Source organism: Mastomys coucha, unplaced genomic scaffold, assembly GCF_008632895.1.
Source record: "Mastomys coucha isolate ucsf_1 unplaced genomic scaffold, UCSF_Mcou_1 pScaffold7, whole genome shotgun sequence".
Taxonomy (NCBI): domain Eukaryota; kingdom Metazoa; phylum Chordata; class Mammalia; order Rodentia; family Muridae; genus Mastomys; species Mastomys coucha.
In genome coordinates this window covers 2,370,848-2,388,269 of record NW_022196913.1, presented here as the reverse complement: position 1 = coordinate 2,388,269, position 17,422 = coordinate 2,370,848, and the positions used below count along the sequence as shown (strand labels likewise).

Below are 17,422 nucleotides of genomic sequence, written 5' to 3'. Positions count from 1 at the left end.
TAGACTCCTGTGCCAGATGGTCTAACCCTATCTCCTCAGAATCTTCTGACTTCAGGCAGTGGATGCAGGGCACGCAAACCAGCAAGAAGAACATGCTGTGGCCATGCGTTTGAGGTTCAGAAGCTGTACAGTTTGGATGACAATGGATGCAACTCTCAGTCACTGACTGGGCAGAGTAGTGTCTACCGTAATCCATGGCACCCATGCTAAAAGGTCATACTAAGGATGGAGAAGGTGGAAGAGAATAATGGGTATCTGTCATTTCTAAACCTGAATCCACAGCTTTAAGTCAGATGGAAGAACATTCACTTCCCCTGCTCTCTTATCATCATCTAGAAACTGTCGTGTATGTAGCAGCTAAATGCTTTGGGATATTTAGCTTGGAGAATAAAGGGCAGAGGATTGACAGGCATTCACTTTCCTAACATTGACTGAGCCTAAAACATGTCAGGCAAGATGATGGGGTGCAGAGATGGCTCTATTCCTACCCTGGCCTCAGAGGCACTTGCTGCCTGCTAGAAGCAACAGACAGCAGACATAAATTGCAATCTGGTCTTGCTGGCTGTCATGAGGTGAGCGGCCAGTGCTGCAGTGGATCCTGGAACTGATCCAGAAAAGGCCTGAGGCTGCCTCACTGGATAAGCGACAGCCACTTAGCACTGGAAACTAGATAGAAATGTGCCAGGAAAGCCATCCTAGGCTGTCCTTAAACAGGGCCTCTAAAACCACATCGATTGATGGTTTACCCCCTCGAGGTCCAGTTTTCTAAGAATCTGATGGAATGGTGTGGTGCTCTACACCAGCTATTCCAATACTTGGGATACAGAAGTAGGAGGGTTTACAGCCTTGAGACTAGCCTTAGCAACATCCTAAGGACCTTTCTCAATCTCAGGCCACTCTATCCCATTCTTACACAAAGGGAGAAGGCTTCCTGTATTTGAGAAAAGATGTATCATTCAATTACAAACATAATTTTAGAAATCCAGTTTGAAAGAGTTGAGCTAGCTTCCAACTATAGAGATCTAAAACTTGGAGATGGTAGGGAGAATATATTCTCCTTGGGCTGGGGGAGATATAGACATGAATTAGATATCCTGAAAACACACACACCACACACCACACATCACACACACACACACACACACACACACACACACACCACACACACACACCACACACACACCTTCTCAAAACATGAACCAACATAGAATTGTACCATGCATGCACACATATACAGAACAAAATGAAGTCTGTTCTCTGAATTATCAGAAAATTTTAATACCTTTAGCACAATCCTAAACACACAAAATAATCAAAAGAAGTCTTTATTGTGTTTTGAAACATTTATTCCTGGGAATTTATAGAAGCAGAAAGGTGGTGATGCATCTAGGAAGAAAGGAATAAAACAAGAATAAGCAAGAGAAGAAAAGATCAGACTGCTATGCAGTCACAGGATGGCAAATGCCTAAGCAAAGTTTGTGACAAAGAGCAGTGTAGGCAGAGATGTGAAGGGGAGAGACATAAGCTCACACAGCCACAGCTGTAAAATCCTGGTGCAAATATGTAGGAACATATAATGCAATTCCAAATAACATGGTGCTCATGAGGCTGGTCCAGATTCTTGTCTCTTGGCCATGTGCTAGGAGGCTAGAATTGTGTTCTAGTCTTACACAGTGCATTGTGGGAACTTGGGGACAAGGGGATGGGGGCGGGACATAGTGGGATGTAAATCAAGGGCCATGAGATGCAGAGTCCCACATGTTCCCCCTAACAGCTGACCTGCATAGATGCCTATCTGCCTATCATCAGACCTAGAAAGAAAGGAGAGTTGGGACTGGGGGAGACTAGGAGACATGCAGAGAAAAAAAGGGAAAGGGGGAGGAGGATGGGGAGGAGAGAACAACAGGGGAGATGGGAAGGAAGGAGAGGGGAGGGGAATGGAGGAAGAAATGGAGGGAGGGGGAAGGAAACCAGACTAACAGAAAGAATCTCACCCATCTAGATAGCTTGGAATTCCTCCTAGGCTGCAGCATCCTCGGTTGGCACTGAAGTTAATCACCTCCACACTGAATGTCTTTGTCCCTTGGTGCCTGGACCAGAAACATGTTCTTTGTGAGGACTAGTTTCCATTGGCAGGGTTTGCACTACCTTCCCTAACTCAGTGTTCCTGGCCGTGGGAAACTCTCCTTGCTCTGCTTTGTCTGTCCCTTGGCTAACATGAGTTGTGTCTGGCTGGTCTACAGTGGTCTCCAGGCCTCTTTGATAATTTTCTCAACTTCCTCAAGAGGGTGTCCATGTGTCCATAGACCACAATTCAAAAAGTTGACCACAGATAGGTTAAGATGCTCAGAGTGGTTGTTCTTCCTGCTTCCCAAGTCCTGGTCTTCAGTTCCAGCTGGGCAGAACCTTCAGGAATGTGCTTCCCGTTGTCTTTTCTGCCCTGAGTCTTTCCCTGATCTCTGCTTACCCATTCTCAACTCTCAAATCATTATTCAAAGAGGACGTTTACCAGTGTGTTCTCACCAGGAACACACGGCCAGAGTCTGTGCATAAGGCTACTTTCTCCCATGAGCTCTTTTCTCAGTGTGTGGGGAATGCACATGCTCAGACAAATGCTCACAGAATTAAGATGCATATTCATGATTCAAGCCTCATTGACTTGACGCTCTAATCTAAACCAGGATAACATATGTGCAACCCTGTTTTGCTCACTAATGGGCACCTCGGAATAAGTACAAAGGACTTGTTTGCTTTCTAAAGAGCTTTTATTTAATTAAAATTATTTTAATTTAAAAAATTGAGTTTTATTTATTTTAAAAGTCAATCATATCTATAATAAGATGAACAGAACTCATATTCCTTAACACCCCCCACCGCCCCATTCATTCAATAGAGCTTGCTGAATTTCGGCCAAAGATCAGTCAAGACAGAAAAACATGCAGTGGTCCATGGTACCAGCAGGACTCCAGAGTCCAGAGGATGCTCAGCCTTGGTTGAAGTTGCTGCTGCTTTTCAGAGGCACACTGTGCCTGGGATGGCCTTAGGTGGCTTAGCTGCTTTGCAGATATTTTCTTTGATGATTGATATTGTATACCTGTATACAATATATTCTGATTATATTTACACCTGGATACGCCCTTAGCCCATCCCCCTCCCAGCTTCATTTCTGAAAGGAAATAAGCCACAGATTCCAATTAGTGCTACCCATATGTACATTGCTCTGGGGCCATCCAGGGAAGCATGGGCAACCTGCCTATAGCCATGCTGCTGAAGAAAGAATATGTCCCTCTCCCAACAGCCATTAACTTCTGACAGGACAGCTCTTCAGCTAGCAATGGGGCTTTGGAAGCCCCTCCCACCTTTGTGCTGGAATTTTGACTGACTTGGTTTTGTGCAAGCAACCACAGCCATTATGAGTTCAAAGACATGCCAGCCTTACAATGTCCAAAGACAGACTTTCACAGTGCTCCTCCCCGTCCTCTGGCATCTACATTCTCTCTGCCCTCTCCTCTCTTGCATGATGTTCCCTGTTGGCTCAGATTTAGAAGTTACCAGTATCAAATGGACCCACTGCTTTTCACCTCTGGTCAGAACCCACTCATCTCTTGGCCAGAAAGCAAAAGGAAGAAGAGGAAAACAGACTTCTACACGCCCAGCTCAAGGACAGGATTAGAGACCTGCTACTGCCCGGTAGCTCCTTCCTGAAGCATGCTGTGCATAATGCACCTGAAGCTAGAGAATCTTGCTAAAATCACTCTGAAGGCAAAGCTGGACTCTGCCCTCACAGAGAAGCATGGACTTTTTCTTTGGGAGCAGTTCTCTTCTCAGAGCCTTTCCACACTGGCTAGCCCAAAGCAGAAGAGTCTTGGTTGTCATTCAGCTGGTATGCTGTTTTCGCCCCTTAGAAACACATTTCCATGTACTTAGGAAACTCGCTGGATCCATCACCCTGCTCCCAAGTACTCTATCCAGAGGCTATGCCAGAACTTCTGCCTCATCCCATCAGATTCCACAAGGTCCTGTCATGGGAGACTTTTTCTTCTTTGTGTTGCTTTATAGCTCTTCACAGGAGCATCACACTGAACTCTGAAGGTATGATATAATTATATTGGAATTTGGATCAATATACACAGAGATCCATCTTTTCACAGTCCTGTTCTCCCACAGACAGGTTGATAATGTCCCTAGCCACCTCCCTCAATCTTTCCTTAAGAAAGACAGATGAAGAGCAGGAGTCAATTGACTTTATAACTACGGGCACCTGTGAGTTCTTTATTTTATTTTTTATCTATTTATTTTGGTCAGTTACATGACCTCACCTCCAGCTCTGTTTCCAGACCTATCATATACAAAGTCATGACACTCTGACTTCAGAGGCAGATCAAGTAAGAGCACACGTTTGGTCCATCCCCATCTTGACAGTGACATCCATGGCCGGATACCTAAAGGTTATATGGTTTGACTCAAAAGGACTTACAGAAAGAAAGAAAGACTTAAAGTTTTCCTTCTACCTGTTCATGCATTTACCTTCCTTATCTGCACGTGGAGAAGTATTTCTCCTTATAAATACCCATCACATGGGGCAATGTGTGTAAGACGTGAGTGTTACTCCTCATTGTGTGCTTGGTTAGATAGGAGTCACCTAGAAATCTCATTTCTGAGGGGTATCTGTGAGAGCGCGTTAACTGAGAAGGAAAGACTTAACCTAATGGGGGAACACTGTTCCATGGGCTGCAGCCACAAACTGACTAATGGGAGGATGCCGAGTCACAATATAACCATCCACCTCGTGTTCCTATTGCCACACCTTGATGGACTGTACTCTCAAGCCAAGAGTCAAAATGAACCCTTCCTTCCTCCCTCCCTCTCATCCAGTGTTTTGTCCCAGCAGCAAAAGAGTAGCTAGTGCATGGTGCTTGATAAATCATCAGTGGGTGATGGCTATCGCTACTAACTTCTGCAAGACATGCTCAGCATGCTTAATTTACTATAGAAAACTAAATGTTCCATCTGTTTCCATTTAAGTGAGACCGGACTAGGGGACTGTAAAAGTAGGATTCAGCCCTGCCTTACTTATTGCTATATAATGAGCATTTTGCACAATTTCGTTGTTTCATATCTCTCTGTAGAACTGGATCAAAATGGCCTTTGTTCTTCTAGGACAATTCCTCATGTACATACCCAGGTTTTGCCACTAGCTGTGGCCCTGAGACCACCTTCTCTCTAGGTCTTAGTTTCCTAGTATCTTAAGAAAGGAGTAATGAGTTCTGGACCCCAGGATAAAATTCTTTAACTGTGCAGTCAATCATGCTCTATGCATTTGCCTCAAGGTCTCAGGCTGTGAACAGTACCCATCACCTATGAATTCTGTCATCCGTGGGATACTTAGCTTCTGACGGAACTACAGAGAGGGAACTTGGTGCATGGAACATACTGTCAAACACTAGGCATATGGGAGCTTGGGTAATATTCGTTGATGCTCCCTGTGTTCATTCCAGTCGCCTTGGAGAAGATCATTTATATTCTATTGGCCATTGGGGTGCTTTACCACAAAAATGAAATAAGTGAAAAAACTTACTGTACTCAGAAAAACATGGTTGAAATTGTCTTTTCTGTACAATTTTTCTCATTTTAAAATGTTCAACCCTATTTAGGGTTGGAGTGCTAGGGTCAAACCCAGGGGACTCATTCATGCTAGATGCAAGTATTCTACCATTGGCCTATACCCCTAGTGATTTCTTTTGTCTATTAAAGTATACAGCATACATAAGTGTGTATACTTGTACATGTACATACATGCATAAATGTTTCAAATGAAGCATTTTCTGTTTATCATAGCACAATTGAGAAATGTTGAGTCATAATGGCACACAACTACAATCACAGCCCTGGAGAGGTTAGGGTAGAAGGATCATGGTTTGAGGCCACAGTGAGGCCCTTTCTCCAAACCCTACAGAAATACCATTTATAGCATAGTACTATCCCCCAGGAATTTATCAGCAAAGTGAACATTTAAACATTGGAACCACAATCATAAAATATAATCTTTTAAAATGTCTTGAGAAGGCCCCCAAAAGAGATGAGATTTGAGGTGGCTCTTAAAGAATGGAAGGTGTTTAGAGAGGAGTGAGCAGGGGAGGGTGGTAGTCTGAGAAAGGTGAAGGTGTTTCAGGAGCCGTTCCTCCAACACGCTTTTGCTGAGGTTTGTACCAGGCTGTACAGGATTGCAAAAATGAACATGGTAGGACTGATGCCTTTGGGGAGCAGAGTCTAAGCAGAGATGGTGAGTCCTAAAGACAAACCAAGACAGGAGCTGCAACAGAAGAGCCTGTGAAGCTGAAAGAGCACAGGAGAGATGCAGCACCTTGCATGGTATTGGGGGATGGGGCAGGAAAGATATCACCAGACAAGGGACACACACAGTGCCTTGCAACTGGGCAAGTCAGTCCTGGGGACTGGAGATAATCATAGCATTCCTGGCACAGAGAATGAGGTAGGGAAAAGAATATTCTAGATTAAGGTTGAAATGTAGCTTCTTTGGACCAGCTCTAAATTAACCTTTCATGTCTACTTTTTATGCTTTGTCTTCATGATGAGTTTAATATTGACCATCTGTTTCCCTGTCCCTAACTGTAATGTAACACCATATCAGTAGGTACTCTGGCCATTTTGTTCCATGCCTAGGAATAGTTGATACTCAGTGAGCATTTGGTGATGGTGAGAGCAGTGTCTGACCAACGATCCTGTATCTTCTGACCCCAAAGGAGCCTATGCCTAGGTAAGGTAGATATGGTAGAGGAGAGGGAGCCTGTGGTCAGTGGTAGCCACAACCTGTGTTCACTATGGGTCAGAAGGCAAGAAAAGGGGGTCAGCTAATACTCACAGCAAATGGAGAACACATCAATGAAAAGAGATCATTTTTGCTCATGTGAGGGCTTTCTGGCACATTCAGAGAGACAAACCCCCTTGCTGTTCTTCTTGCCTAGCCTCATAGCCTCTATGCTCATGAGGTAATTTGAATTCTAGTATCCCATCCAAACATGTGCATGCTATGGATGCCGAGCAATCTTCTGGAGACATTTACAGAAAATGAGGATCAGAAGTGGAAGTGATGGGGTTAGGGAAGGATGTACCTTGAAAGGCCCACCCCTAGTGACCTGCCTCCTACAACCACCTCCTATGTGCCCATTCAGCTATGAATTCCTCAATAGATGAGCCTGATGATAAAGTTAACTCCTTAGCAATCCATCCACCTGTCAATGGAGCCACCATCTTAGGAACAGGCCTTCAACATAGGAGCCTCTTTGGGAATATATTGATCTTGTTGCTATGGCCCAAATAGCCAACAAGAAGCCATTAAAGGAGATGGGTTTATTTGGGCTTACAATTTGGAGAGGGTATTGGTGACAGGGAAGTGAGTAGCTAGTCATATTATATTTCAGTCAGGAAGTGAAACACTAGAGAGGTAATAGGGCCAGACTATAAAACTTCAAGACCCACCTCCAGTGGGCCTCTTTCCTCATTGAAGCTCTTTCCCCTAATGGTACTAGAACTTTCCAAATGGCACCATCAGCTGGGAGCCAACTGTTCAAACACATGTGCCTCTGGGGGACATTTTATATTCAAATCACTGCAGGGAGACACTGTTATACCCAAAAAGACACAATCTACAAAACCTTCTTTTTCCCTTAAGTATAAAGAGAGAAGCTCTCACATAAAGTGTTCTTACCACAAGAATGTAAAGTACACTTTAAAAAACTTAAGTCACTTCCTGCATAGGCTAGCATCAGACATGGCTGGTTCTGTTCCCCCACCACTTCTGATCCCCACTTCTTTCTGTCCTCTCAGTAGCCATCTCTGGTTCAAAAGAGAGCAACAGAGCAAGGTCCTAAAGCACATAGTCTAAGAGTAATGAGGTAATCCAAAACACAGTGGCTGTGGAAACAAAGGGACAGAGAAGTAGCTACTGGCCATAACTTGGACATCCCATTGGCAGACATTCTCTTTCCCTGGTATGTAAATCCATGACTAAGAGTAGGCAGTCCAAAGAACACAACTTAATGTAGGATAATGACCATGTTGAGCCCACGGGTATCATAACAAGAGCTTCTACGTTATTATAGCATTTCAGTTTCCAAGAAAAACTTCACACAGCCAGATCAGCCACAGCTGGCCACTCATTGCTGATTTTCACATTCATTTATATGAACATCCTTCTCCATGAAAAACTTTCTTAACACTCAGGGTCTATGGCCAGAAGTGCCATTTAGAAAGTCTAAACCACACTCTAGTCTCCACAGAGTCAGAGCATTGGCCCTCAGAGGTAGGCTCATGCATTGGCTTCTGGGGCATTACTGCTCTAGCCCCTCCTGCAAGTGGGGTGTCCAGGAAGCGTCATGTTGGGTGGGTCTCCCTGGTTCTTCTGGAATTGGGCAGCAGTAAACCTTTGTCTCTGCTTCCAAGCCCAACCATGGAGGTTCCACAACCAAGAAGGCAGCCTCTTCTTCCAGAGTATGTTCATGTGCCCAAGTATCTCTGTGGCACACCCTTCAGATATGCCCTGGCCCAGACCCTGACAATCCACAAACAAAGAAAGTCATACTCTAGATGCATGTGGATAGGTCAGAGCTATGCCCAGAGAGGATATGACATCATGGAGCCCTGTCCCCTGCAGCAGCTGCTTGTTATCGGGTCCCTTGCCAGAGAGAAGTCAAATCTTAATCTTCCAAGCTGGTTTTCAAGGGTGTGGCAGAGCCAAGCAAAGGGCAGGCAGGAGAAAGTGCACAATGTCCCATTAGCCCTGCTACAGTAAGTGTTCTGTAGGCAAGAAACTGCACAATGTCCCATTAGCCCTGCTACAGTAAGTGTTCTAGAGGTAGGAAACTGCACAATGTTCCGTTAGCCCTGCTACAGTAAGTGTTTTAGAGGTAGGAAACTACACAATGTCCCATTAGCCCTGCTACAGTAAGTGCTCTAGAGGTAGGAAACTGCACAATGTCCCATTAGCCCTGCTACAGTAAGTGTTCTAGAGGTAGGAAACTGCACAATGTCCCATTAGCCCTGCTACAGTAAGTGTTCTATAGGCAGGAAACTAGCTGGAAGCATCTTGGTGAACGACCCCAGAAGGAATGAGATGGGTGGAAAGGCAGAATCACATTCTAGAGTGCTTCTTCCAGGTGGAGGTGTTGGGTGGATACAAGCCATCTGACTTTCACAGAGAGTTCAAAGGCTGAACTAAGAGGTTCGTTCAGTTCTCAAGCCTTCTCCTTTACTGATAAAGGCCAAGAGAAAAGAACACAGACCAGGAGTCAGAGGGGTCAGGCTTGAGTCCTGGCCTTGTGTACTGCTTGCTAATTGGTTCACTTTAAAATGTACATGCTAGGAGAAATGGTTCAGTGGTTAAGAGCACTGACTGCTTTTCCAGAGGTCCTAAGTTCAGTTCCCAGCAACCACATGATGGCTCACAGCCATCTGTAATGGGATCCAATGCCCTCTTCTGGTGTGTCTGAAAACAGCTACAATGTACTCAGATGAATAAAATAAATAAATCTTTTTTAAAAATGCACATGCTATAAGGACTATATTTGGGAGAGGTATGATCTTTGTTGCCCTGGACTTTGTTGCCACTGGGCTACAAACATCCCTACATATAGAGTTGAGGGGAGACATGAGTTGCCAGGACTGGGACTAGACTCTAATAGAACATTTTCCCAGGAGAAAAAAAAAAAAAAACCCAGCCATCCTCCTAGGAACAGAAGCCCAAGAGCCTAGGGCAGTAGACACCTGTCTCCATCTCTGATGCATTCCTCCTTCAGCGACTCCACTGCGGTCCCTATCCACTGGCACTCACTGAGCTCCACAATGCTGTCCTGCATTCATGATCAGCTTGTCCCAGATGGGCTGTCCAAGGGCTGATGGAAGACATCTGAGTAGAGTGGCAGAGCCCAGTACAGCCTCTGGCAGTTATCCACAAAAGTGCTGGGATGCTGGGGTTACAGGCAGGCAGACAGGCTCCTGTGTCCAGCTTTTATGCAGGTTCCAAGGATTCAAAACTTAGGTCCCCATGTTTGCATGACAAGCTCTTTACTCACTGAGGCATGTCCTCATCTCTCTCTTTCTTAATTTTAACTCAGGCCCCAAGATAGATTCATTTACTCAGAACACCTGCATGAACAGTCCTCTACTTGAAAAGAGAAAGGAAATAAAGCTAAAATGAAAGGAAATTGGAATATACATTAAGAACATTGGCACGAGAAGAAATCCTTCCTGAAAATTTTTAGCATTTTTTCTTCCTCAAAAAGAAAGCCAGACCATAAAGCAAAACACACTTGCTAACAAACAAAAAGCTCACATATCTAACATGTCAGCTTTTTTTAAGACAAGCTAACATTTTGCTCTGTCGGCTTTTCCTAATGCAAACATTTTATTTTTCCCAAGTCCTCACTGTGGGAAACATTTACATATCCATCTCTCTGTGGCCCCAGGGTTTCCCTGGGCAGTGAAGTATGCACTTGGTGGGTTCCGAGGCGCTGGCTCCTTCATTTTGCCTACCACAGCAGATCTTTACAAATGAAAATTTCCAGGCATCCCGCCTCTAAAACACGCTTGTGAGTTAGATGATGTAGAATCTTCTCAGTCTTGACAACTGTCACCCCCCATTCAGCCAGCCCAGCTGTGCCCCAGTGAAGGGACAAATGACAAATGGCTGGACCTCTTCCTGTGTTTGTTAGGTACCATCAGCCTAATCCCTACAGACCTCCAGTCTGTGGCTGTCTGCTCGTTTGTTCTCATTAAATGGTCTCTAGGCTGTTGCCATGTTTACTGAACTCTATGGGAATATTGAACTATATGGGAAGAAAGGGCTTTGGCTCCCGTCAGGCTTCAGTCTAGGGTCCTGCCTCCCAAGGTGGCTGCTGCATTCTGGCCCCAGAAGCCAGATCTGCATCAGAGAAGTTTGCTCTTGACGCTCCTAGAGCCAGCCTAGTACTGCTGGCTTCTGTTCCGGGTCACTTACTGGCTTGTTCTCACCCTTCCAGACCCTATGGTCCCTCCACCCCAGCCCTACATGGGCTCCAAGCAAGTTGTGGTCCTTTCCTAAGTGTTTTAACTGATCCAACAAATCGGAAGAGAGGTGTCCCAGAACCATGTAGCTCAAAACCAATATATACACGGAAGTATATACTGGTGTGCAAGCACTTACTGTTAGTAAAGGTAACGTTAGAACCGAGGGCAGGGCTGGAAAGTGATAGCATGACTTTCTAAATTTTAGTTTATGTGTATTTTATTTACTACTTTCTCAGTTGCTAAGTATGTGTTCTCCCTCTGCGCTACATGGTCAGCCCCAGAATCCAGTGTCAATGACTGACTTGTGGTGGTTGAATTTAATTGATATGATAGCTCTTGCCATGGTTGTCAAATGACCCTTGGCTTCTCCAGAGCTCTGACTTATTGCTAGCAGCATCTCATTTGGACCATTAAGACATTGTCTGTGAAATGGCCCCAGTGGCGCCTCTGCTAGGGTATTATGATTCTACAGTGTGGTAACTTGAGCCACCTCCAGTGGATGACTGACACTTGCAGTGGGTAAAAGGGTAGCATTCCTGGTTCCTATTTGGTGGCCCAGTAATGCACAGGTGAGGATGCATTCTAGCAATGTGATATCTGAGTTGTAAAATTTCCTTTGCTTCCTTTAGCCATTTCCAAAATAGAGTGAACCTGAAGGCCACCAGAAATGCCTGTCCGAGTATGCCTCCTGTTGGTTCCTTTCGCAGGCCTGTCAGCTGAGGACAGGGTGACAGACATGATTAATGATATCCATACATGCGATGTTGCCTGCTGATTTTCTAGGGCTCGTGGGATTCTAGTTAATGCCGAGCAAAATGTCACAGAGGGTAGCTAGGTGGTTCGGTGGATAAAAGTGTTTGCTCTGTAAGCCTGGTAGCCTTAGTTCCACCCCTAGAAACTGCAAAAAGGTGGAAGGTAAGAAGCAGTACAAAGTGTGGTCTTCTAACTATCACTCTCACTGTGGCACATATGTGCCCTTACAAACACATCATACACACACATTAATATGGTGGACTTACGGGTACGTGTGTGTGCCTCTGGTCACAATGGGAGTTGATCTTTTCGCCGCCTAGGGTGTCCTGTGTTTGCTTCTGTGGCATGTTAATGTATAGGGAGTATGGTTCCTTTGATGAGATTAGCTTCGACACAGTCAGTGTGGGTTCCCTTAATTTGACTGATGGATCATGTGCTCCTTCCAGACCCATGTAGACCTAGCTCAGTGGCTGTGCACACTCACTTCTCACTCTTGTCTTACAGGCTCTGTGGTTACCCTCCTTTTTATGATGAAAATGATTCGAAGCTGTTTGAGCAGATCCTCAAGGCAGAATATGAGTTTGATTCCCCCTACTGGGACGATATCTCTGACTCTGGTGGGTATCCCGTGGTCTTCATACCCTGACAACCCAGCGTAAAGGTTCAAGAATCCTGGGGCTCAGAATGGTCCTGAGGCTTCTGTCTTCTTCTGCTGGGGTTACTGTCATAAAATACCACAGGCTGTGTAGCTTAAATGACAAACATTTCTTTTGTACAGTTCCGAAGGCTGGAAGTACAGGATCAAATACACTGCATGTCTGATGAGGGCCTGCTTTCTAACTCATAGGCAGCAGTCTTCTTGGTATGTTTGCACATGAAGGGGGGAGTCAAGGTCTTCCAGGTCTCTTTCATAAGAACACTCTTGCCTTTCATGAGAGCCCTGCCTACAGGACCCTAAGCACTCCCAATGGTCCATTTCAGATGTCCACATCATGAAGATAGGATCTAAACAAAAGAACTGTGGTCTCCACAAGCATTGAGTCTATGGTCACTCCTGGGAAAGCTTTGTAAGCAAGCTATATCTTTAGGCTTGACTTGGAGGACAGATTCGCTACATAAAGCCAAGGCATGTGGGCTCCCTCATCTATTTCTTCCTGATATGGGTGCTTGAGTAGTGAAATATTATTAGCTAGCAGTGGATGGGTACCAAGCAGGAGCTGAACACATTAGAAGCCTGGACACATGCTCACACACCCAGTCCTCAGGATGACCCAGGAGATAGGCATTTATATTATTTATATGTGACCAATAATAGAAACAAGGACCCCAGGGATAAGTAAAATAACCTGTCTTAGTCTATGGAGTCAGTATATAGCAGAGCTGGGACCATAAACCCCAGTTTTCCTGGAACCTAAATTTTTATGACAAGACCCTATGTGTGAAGTCACGTGGCCTTGGTAACACACCCTTGCATAGAGCAGTCATGGTTTGCGTGTTGGGGCTTTCTTGGCTGAGGTCGTGATTTTATTGTCTAAAGCCCACACTTGGGCCACAGTGCACCACACATAAATACTTTCAGGGAAGCTCATCAGCCTTTCCAGAGGATAAAGACCAAAGCCAAGCCTAGGTGAGGTGACGAGGACCATAGAAGGAAGAAGGGAGGTGAATGGCCCTCTCTGCTAATCTGTTCACCCAGATCATTTTTATTATTTATGTATTTGCTCCTAATTGCAATCCCTTTGCCCACTTCCTCAGCCTTCTAAATCCTGGGTCCAGGATACTATTCTACAGGTTGCTCAAACAAACCTTGAAAGGAATTTTGGACTTCTGAGCTTGGAAGCCAGGTTTCCTCCATGGGTCCAAGCTGGCACATCAGCTGTGGGTTCTATGGCCCTGGCCCTCCCATTCTCGCTGGCCTGTGCTTTGTGCCGTGCATGGTGACCATGCCCCAGGATACATCTAGCTGTTGCTCTCTAGCTTCTCACTCTCTGGGGTGACAGCTCAAGTGTAATGCTGATTCTCCTCTGGGTATACCCAACAAAGCACCATGAGCTGGGGGCTTCGCAGCTCCTCGGTGAGCTTACTGGAACCAGTGATGTCCATAACACATTCAGGGGATGTCTCCAAAGCATCTCTAAAGCAGTGGTGAGTAGAAGAGGCAGGCAATTATGAAGATTATTTCATTTTTCCTCTAAACCAAGGCATCCTTAGTAGCTAACAGAAGAGACCTTAGAGCTGAAAGTCAGGGTCCCAGCCTGGCTCCGCCACCTCTCCATTCACTGGGCTCCCCTTAGAGTGCCAGCCATGCTTTTATCTGAGTACTGGTGTCTTTTGTGTTCAAGGTACAATAGGGACGGTAAAAAGCCTGTCTCCTATTTTTAATGGTACACATGCTTAAAACACAAGGGTGTCTCCAGTCATCCCACTTCAAACCTCAAAGTGATTCTGTTCCTTCTGCTTTCTTTTTGAACAGCAAAAGACTTCATTCGGAATCTGATGGAGAAAGACCCAAATAAAAGATACACCTGTGAGCAGGCAGCTCGACACCCATGGTAAGAAACATGGCTTTGGTGAGGGCCGTGCCTCCCGCCTCACCAGCAGGCTTTCTACCCACTCCTTTTATTCATGAAAACACCCAAGTGTTCACTCCATCACACCCTGGCACATTTCCTCATCTCCCAAGCCAGTGTTGGCACCTTTTGATGCCCTCAGGATGCAGTCTCTGATATACTCAAAAGGATATAAAATGGCAGTTAGCTTTTCATCTTATAGACGGTTCCAAAAATCACTTTTGCCAAAGGAAAATGCCCAAAGAGGCATTAGGATTGAATTGACTCTATTCCTTGGCAGTACTTATATATAATTCCTCTTTCAGGTGATTTCTTTTTCTAGTTAGTGTTTCTTTAACTGTAACTCGATGGTGCTCTATGGCATCCCACACACTATCTGTGTGTGTCTGTCATGAGGTTGGAACCCAAGTTCACTGACAGCTAGTGTGACATTGGGTTTACACTTGGCTTGCTAAGTCTCAGCTTTCTCACTTTTAATTGAGAGTAGCATGGCTAATTTATTGACTTAAGAGATGGGGGAATTAATACACACAAAGAGAGTTGTGGATCCAGACAGTAAATGTCTGCTTCGCTTCAGACCCTTGAGCATCCGCCTGGAATCAAATGCTCTAGTAGAAAAAGATAACCTGTGGGCTAGTCAGGCTTCTGCTGCTATAACAAAACGCCTAAGGCTTCTGCTGCTATAACAAAACACCTAAGGCTTCTGCTGCTATAACAAAACGCCTAAGGTAGATGGAAAGGACAGAGTGTCTCTTGTGGCTCACAGTTTTGAAGGTTTCAGGTGGTGCCTTTGTGGTGGGGCCTCTGGCAAGCAGCAGGAATCCATGGTGGAGCAAGAAACCCACCTTGTGGTAGTCAGGAAACAAGAGATCAATCAGTATGTCATGGTCTTGTCAAGGGCACTTCCATGACCTAAACATCTCCCATTAGGTCCAACCTCATGAATATGCCAGCACCTTGTAATAATGCCAAGCTAAGGACTAAACTTTTAACACAGAGACCTTTGAACATATTTAACATGTAAACTATAGTACCCAGCATACCAAACATAGAAGCCATGGGGTGAGGGGGCTCAGTGGTAGATTCCTTCCCTAGTATGTACAAGACTTTGGCTGTGTACACACACACACACACACACACACACACACACACACACACACACACACACGCATGCACGTACATGTGCTCACCAGGTGAAAGTTCTCTTAAGGAGCACAATAGAGGACTGTCCTGTATTTGGCTTGTCCTCCTCCAGGCCATTAACCCTCTGCAGGGGACCTGCTTATAGAAGCACTGTGGTAACCCAGTGTCACAGCATTTTAATTCAACACTCCTGCCTGGCTTTTGTTGAATCTGTTTTGTGTTCCAGGAACTCTGGGGATGGCTTTAAAGTATTCACTCCCTTTTTTTCTACAATAACCCTGGGAGGTAGGTTTTCTGTTCACTCCAGAGATAAGGAAATAGTAACTGAGTAAAGATACTGCAGCCAGCTAATGGCAAAGCCAGGGCTCTAGCCAGAAAGGTCAGACTCCACAGTGAATGTTCTAAACTGTATAAAGGAGATGGGCAAGAGCAGAGGGTAGGGAAGCAAGGGAAGTGTTTTCTGGAAAGGTGAACAGTTTTGATTGGATGTCATCGAGATGTTTGTTAGTAAGCTTGGATAGTGGGTCCATTTATCTGATAACATTGAGTGGGTCCATGTATATGATGACAACACAGTAAATTTTCTTTTTTTTTTCCTTTTTTTTTTAACTTTTATTGCATTATGATGAGAAAAGTTACATGATGTCAATTTATCTGAATTGTTAACATTTAAAAACATATTTTAAGTAAATAGAATTAAATCACATTCTTGTTTCCCTTTTGTACCCCAACTCCTCTGAGAGACCCCCTTCAATGCCTACAATATCTTTTTTGTCATATTCCTTAAAATTTATAAAATGTTATAACAATAAAAGTAAGTATTATAAAAGTCTTATGTAGATGCTCGTCTACAGCAATAGAGAAAATACATTTTTCTCAATATACATTTTAAATAACTCCAAACATATTAACTGTATATTTCAAAATAATACATCACTACTAGTATTTTCTTAAATGAACATAAATATATAAAGTCTTTTTGTTTGTTTGTTTTGTATTTAGTAGAGCTTAAAATCTTAGCTCTTACTGTGGTACAAGCCCAAAATAAGAACAATTTTTAGACACTGGATTTCATTGTAAAAGGCTGTACTTCAATGACCCTCACATCACCAAAGGATTTTACCTCCATCGTAGCTAAGCTGAGAGTTGATAGTTCTGCTGCACCAAGAAATGAATTGTAAGCACGATTTTTGGACTTCCTGCTATGGTCAAAACTATTTGACTTGAGTGAGTGACTTTATTCTCAGGCCACAGAGAACAGGTTACATTCATTTAAGAAATGGTGTAGGTATTAAGATGGTCTATCCATAAAGTCATTCACCAACTGTTTCAGTGAACAATGGTTCTGCTTGGAGGTGGCACAGACATTAGGTGAGGGTAAGAATTTGGTTCATTAGCTGTGATAATTTGGAAGAGCATTCATCTCAGAGAAAGAGTAACTTATAAAGTCCTCTTCTTCAAACTTGATACAAGAGGTACAAACGTTAAGCTAAGCATTCAGTCTCACTCTTTGTTGTTCTCATACAAGCCACCTCCCTAGTTAATCGTCTGTGTTTCTTTTGGGTATATAAATACTTTTGAAATATATAAGCTGTTCTGAAAACCATAGTATAGTGTTAAAACATGAAATAAACAATACAATAGAGAGGCTGAGATAGGAGAAGCCTGATTTCAAGACCCTTATGTTGTACACAGCCAGACACTGTCACAAACAAACAAAGCTGAAAGTGTATATGGATTGTACAATATTGGACCTATTTCTCCAATTACGAAATTAGAGAGACCATTAGATGACAATCAACAAATTTCTAATTCCTCATATTATTGGATTTCAATTGATAAGGATATGTTGGTAATATTAATTTTCATATTAAGATATTAAGAAAAAGTAA

The 17,422-nt window shown here is 44.0% G+C and overlaps 1 protein-coding gene across 5 annotated transcripts in view; it reads left to right on the top strand.

Annotated features, from left to right (window-relative positions):
* Camk1d (calcium/calmodulin dependent protein kinase ID) overlaps positions 1 to 17,422 on the top strand; it is a 509,557-nt gene that overhangs the window by 479,079 nt on the left and 13,056 nt on the right. For all 5 annotated transcript variants that reach the window (XM_031358638.1, XM_031358637.1, XM_031358639.1 and 2 more), the window contains 2 exons: positions 12,322 to 12,434; positions 14,291 to 14,369. In XM_031358638.1, the coding sequence (XP_031214498.1) occupies positions 12,322 to 12,434; positions 14,291 to 14,369 (192 nt within the window). The remainder of the gene's footprint in view (positions 1 to 12,321; positions 12,435 to 14,290; positions 14,370 to 17,422) is intronic.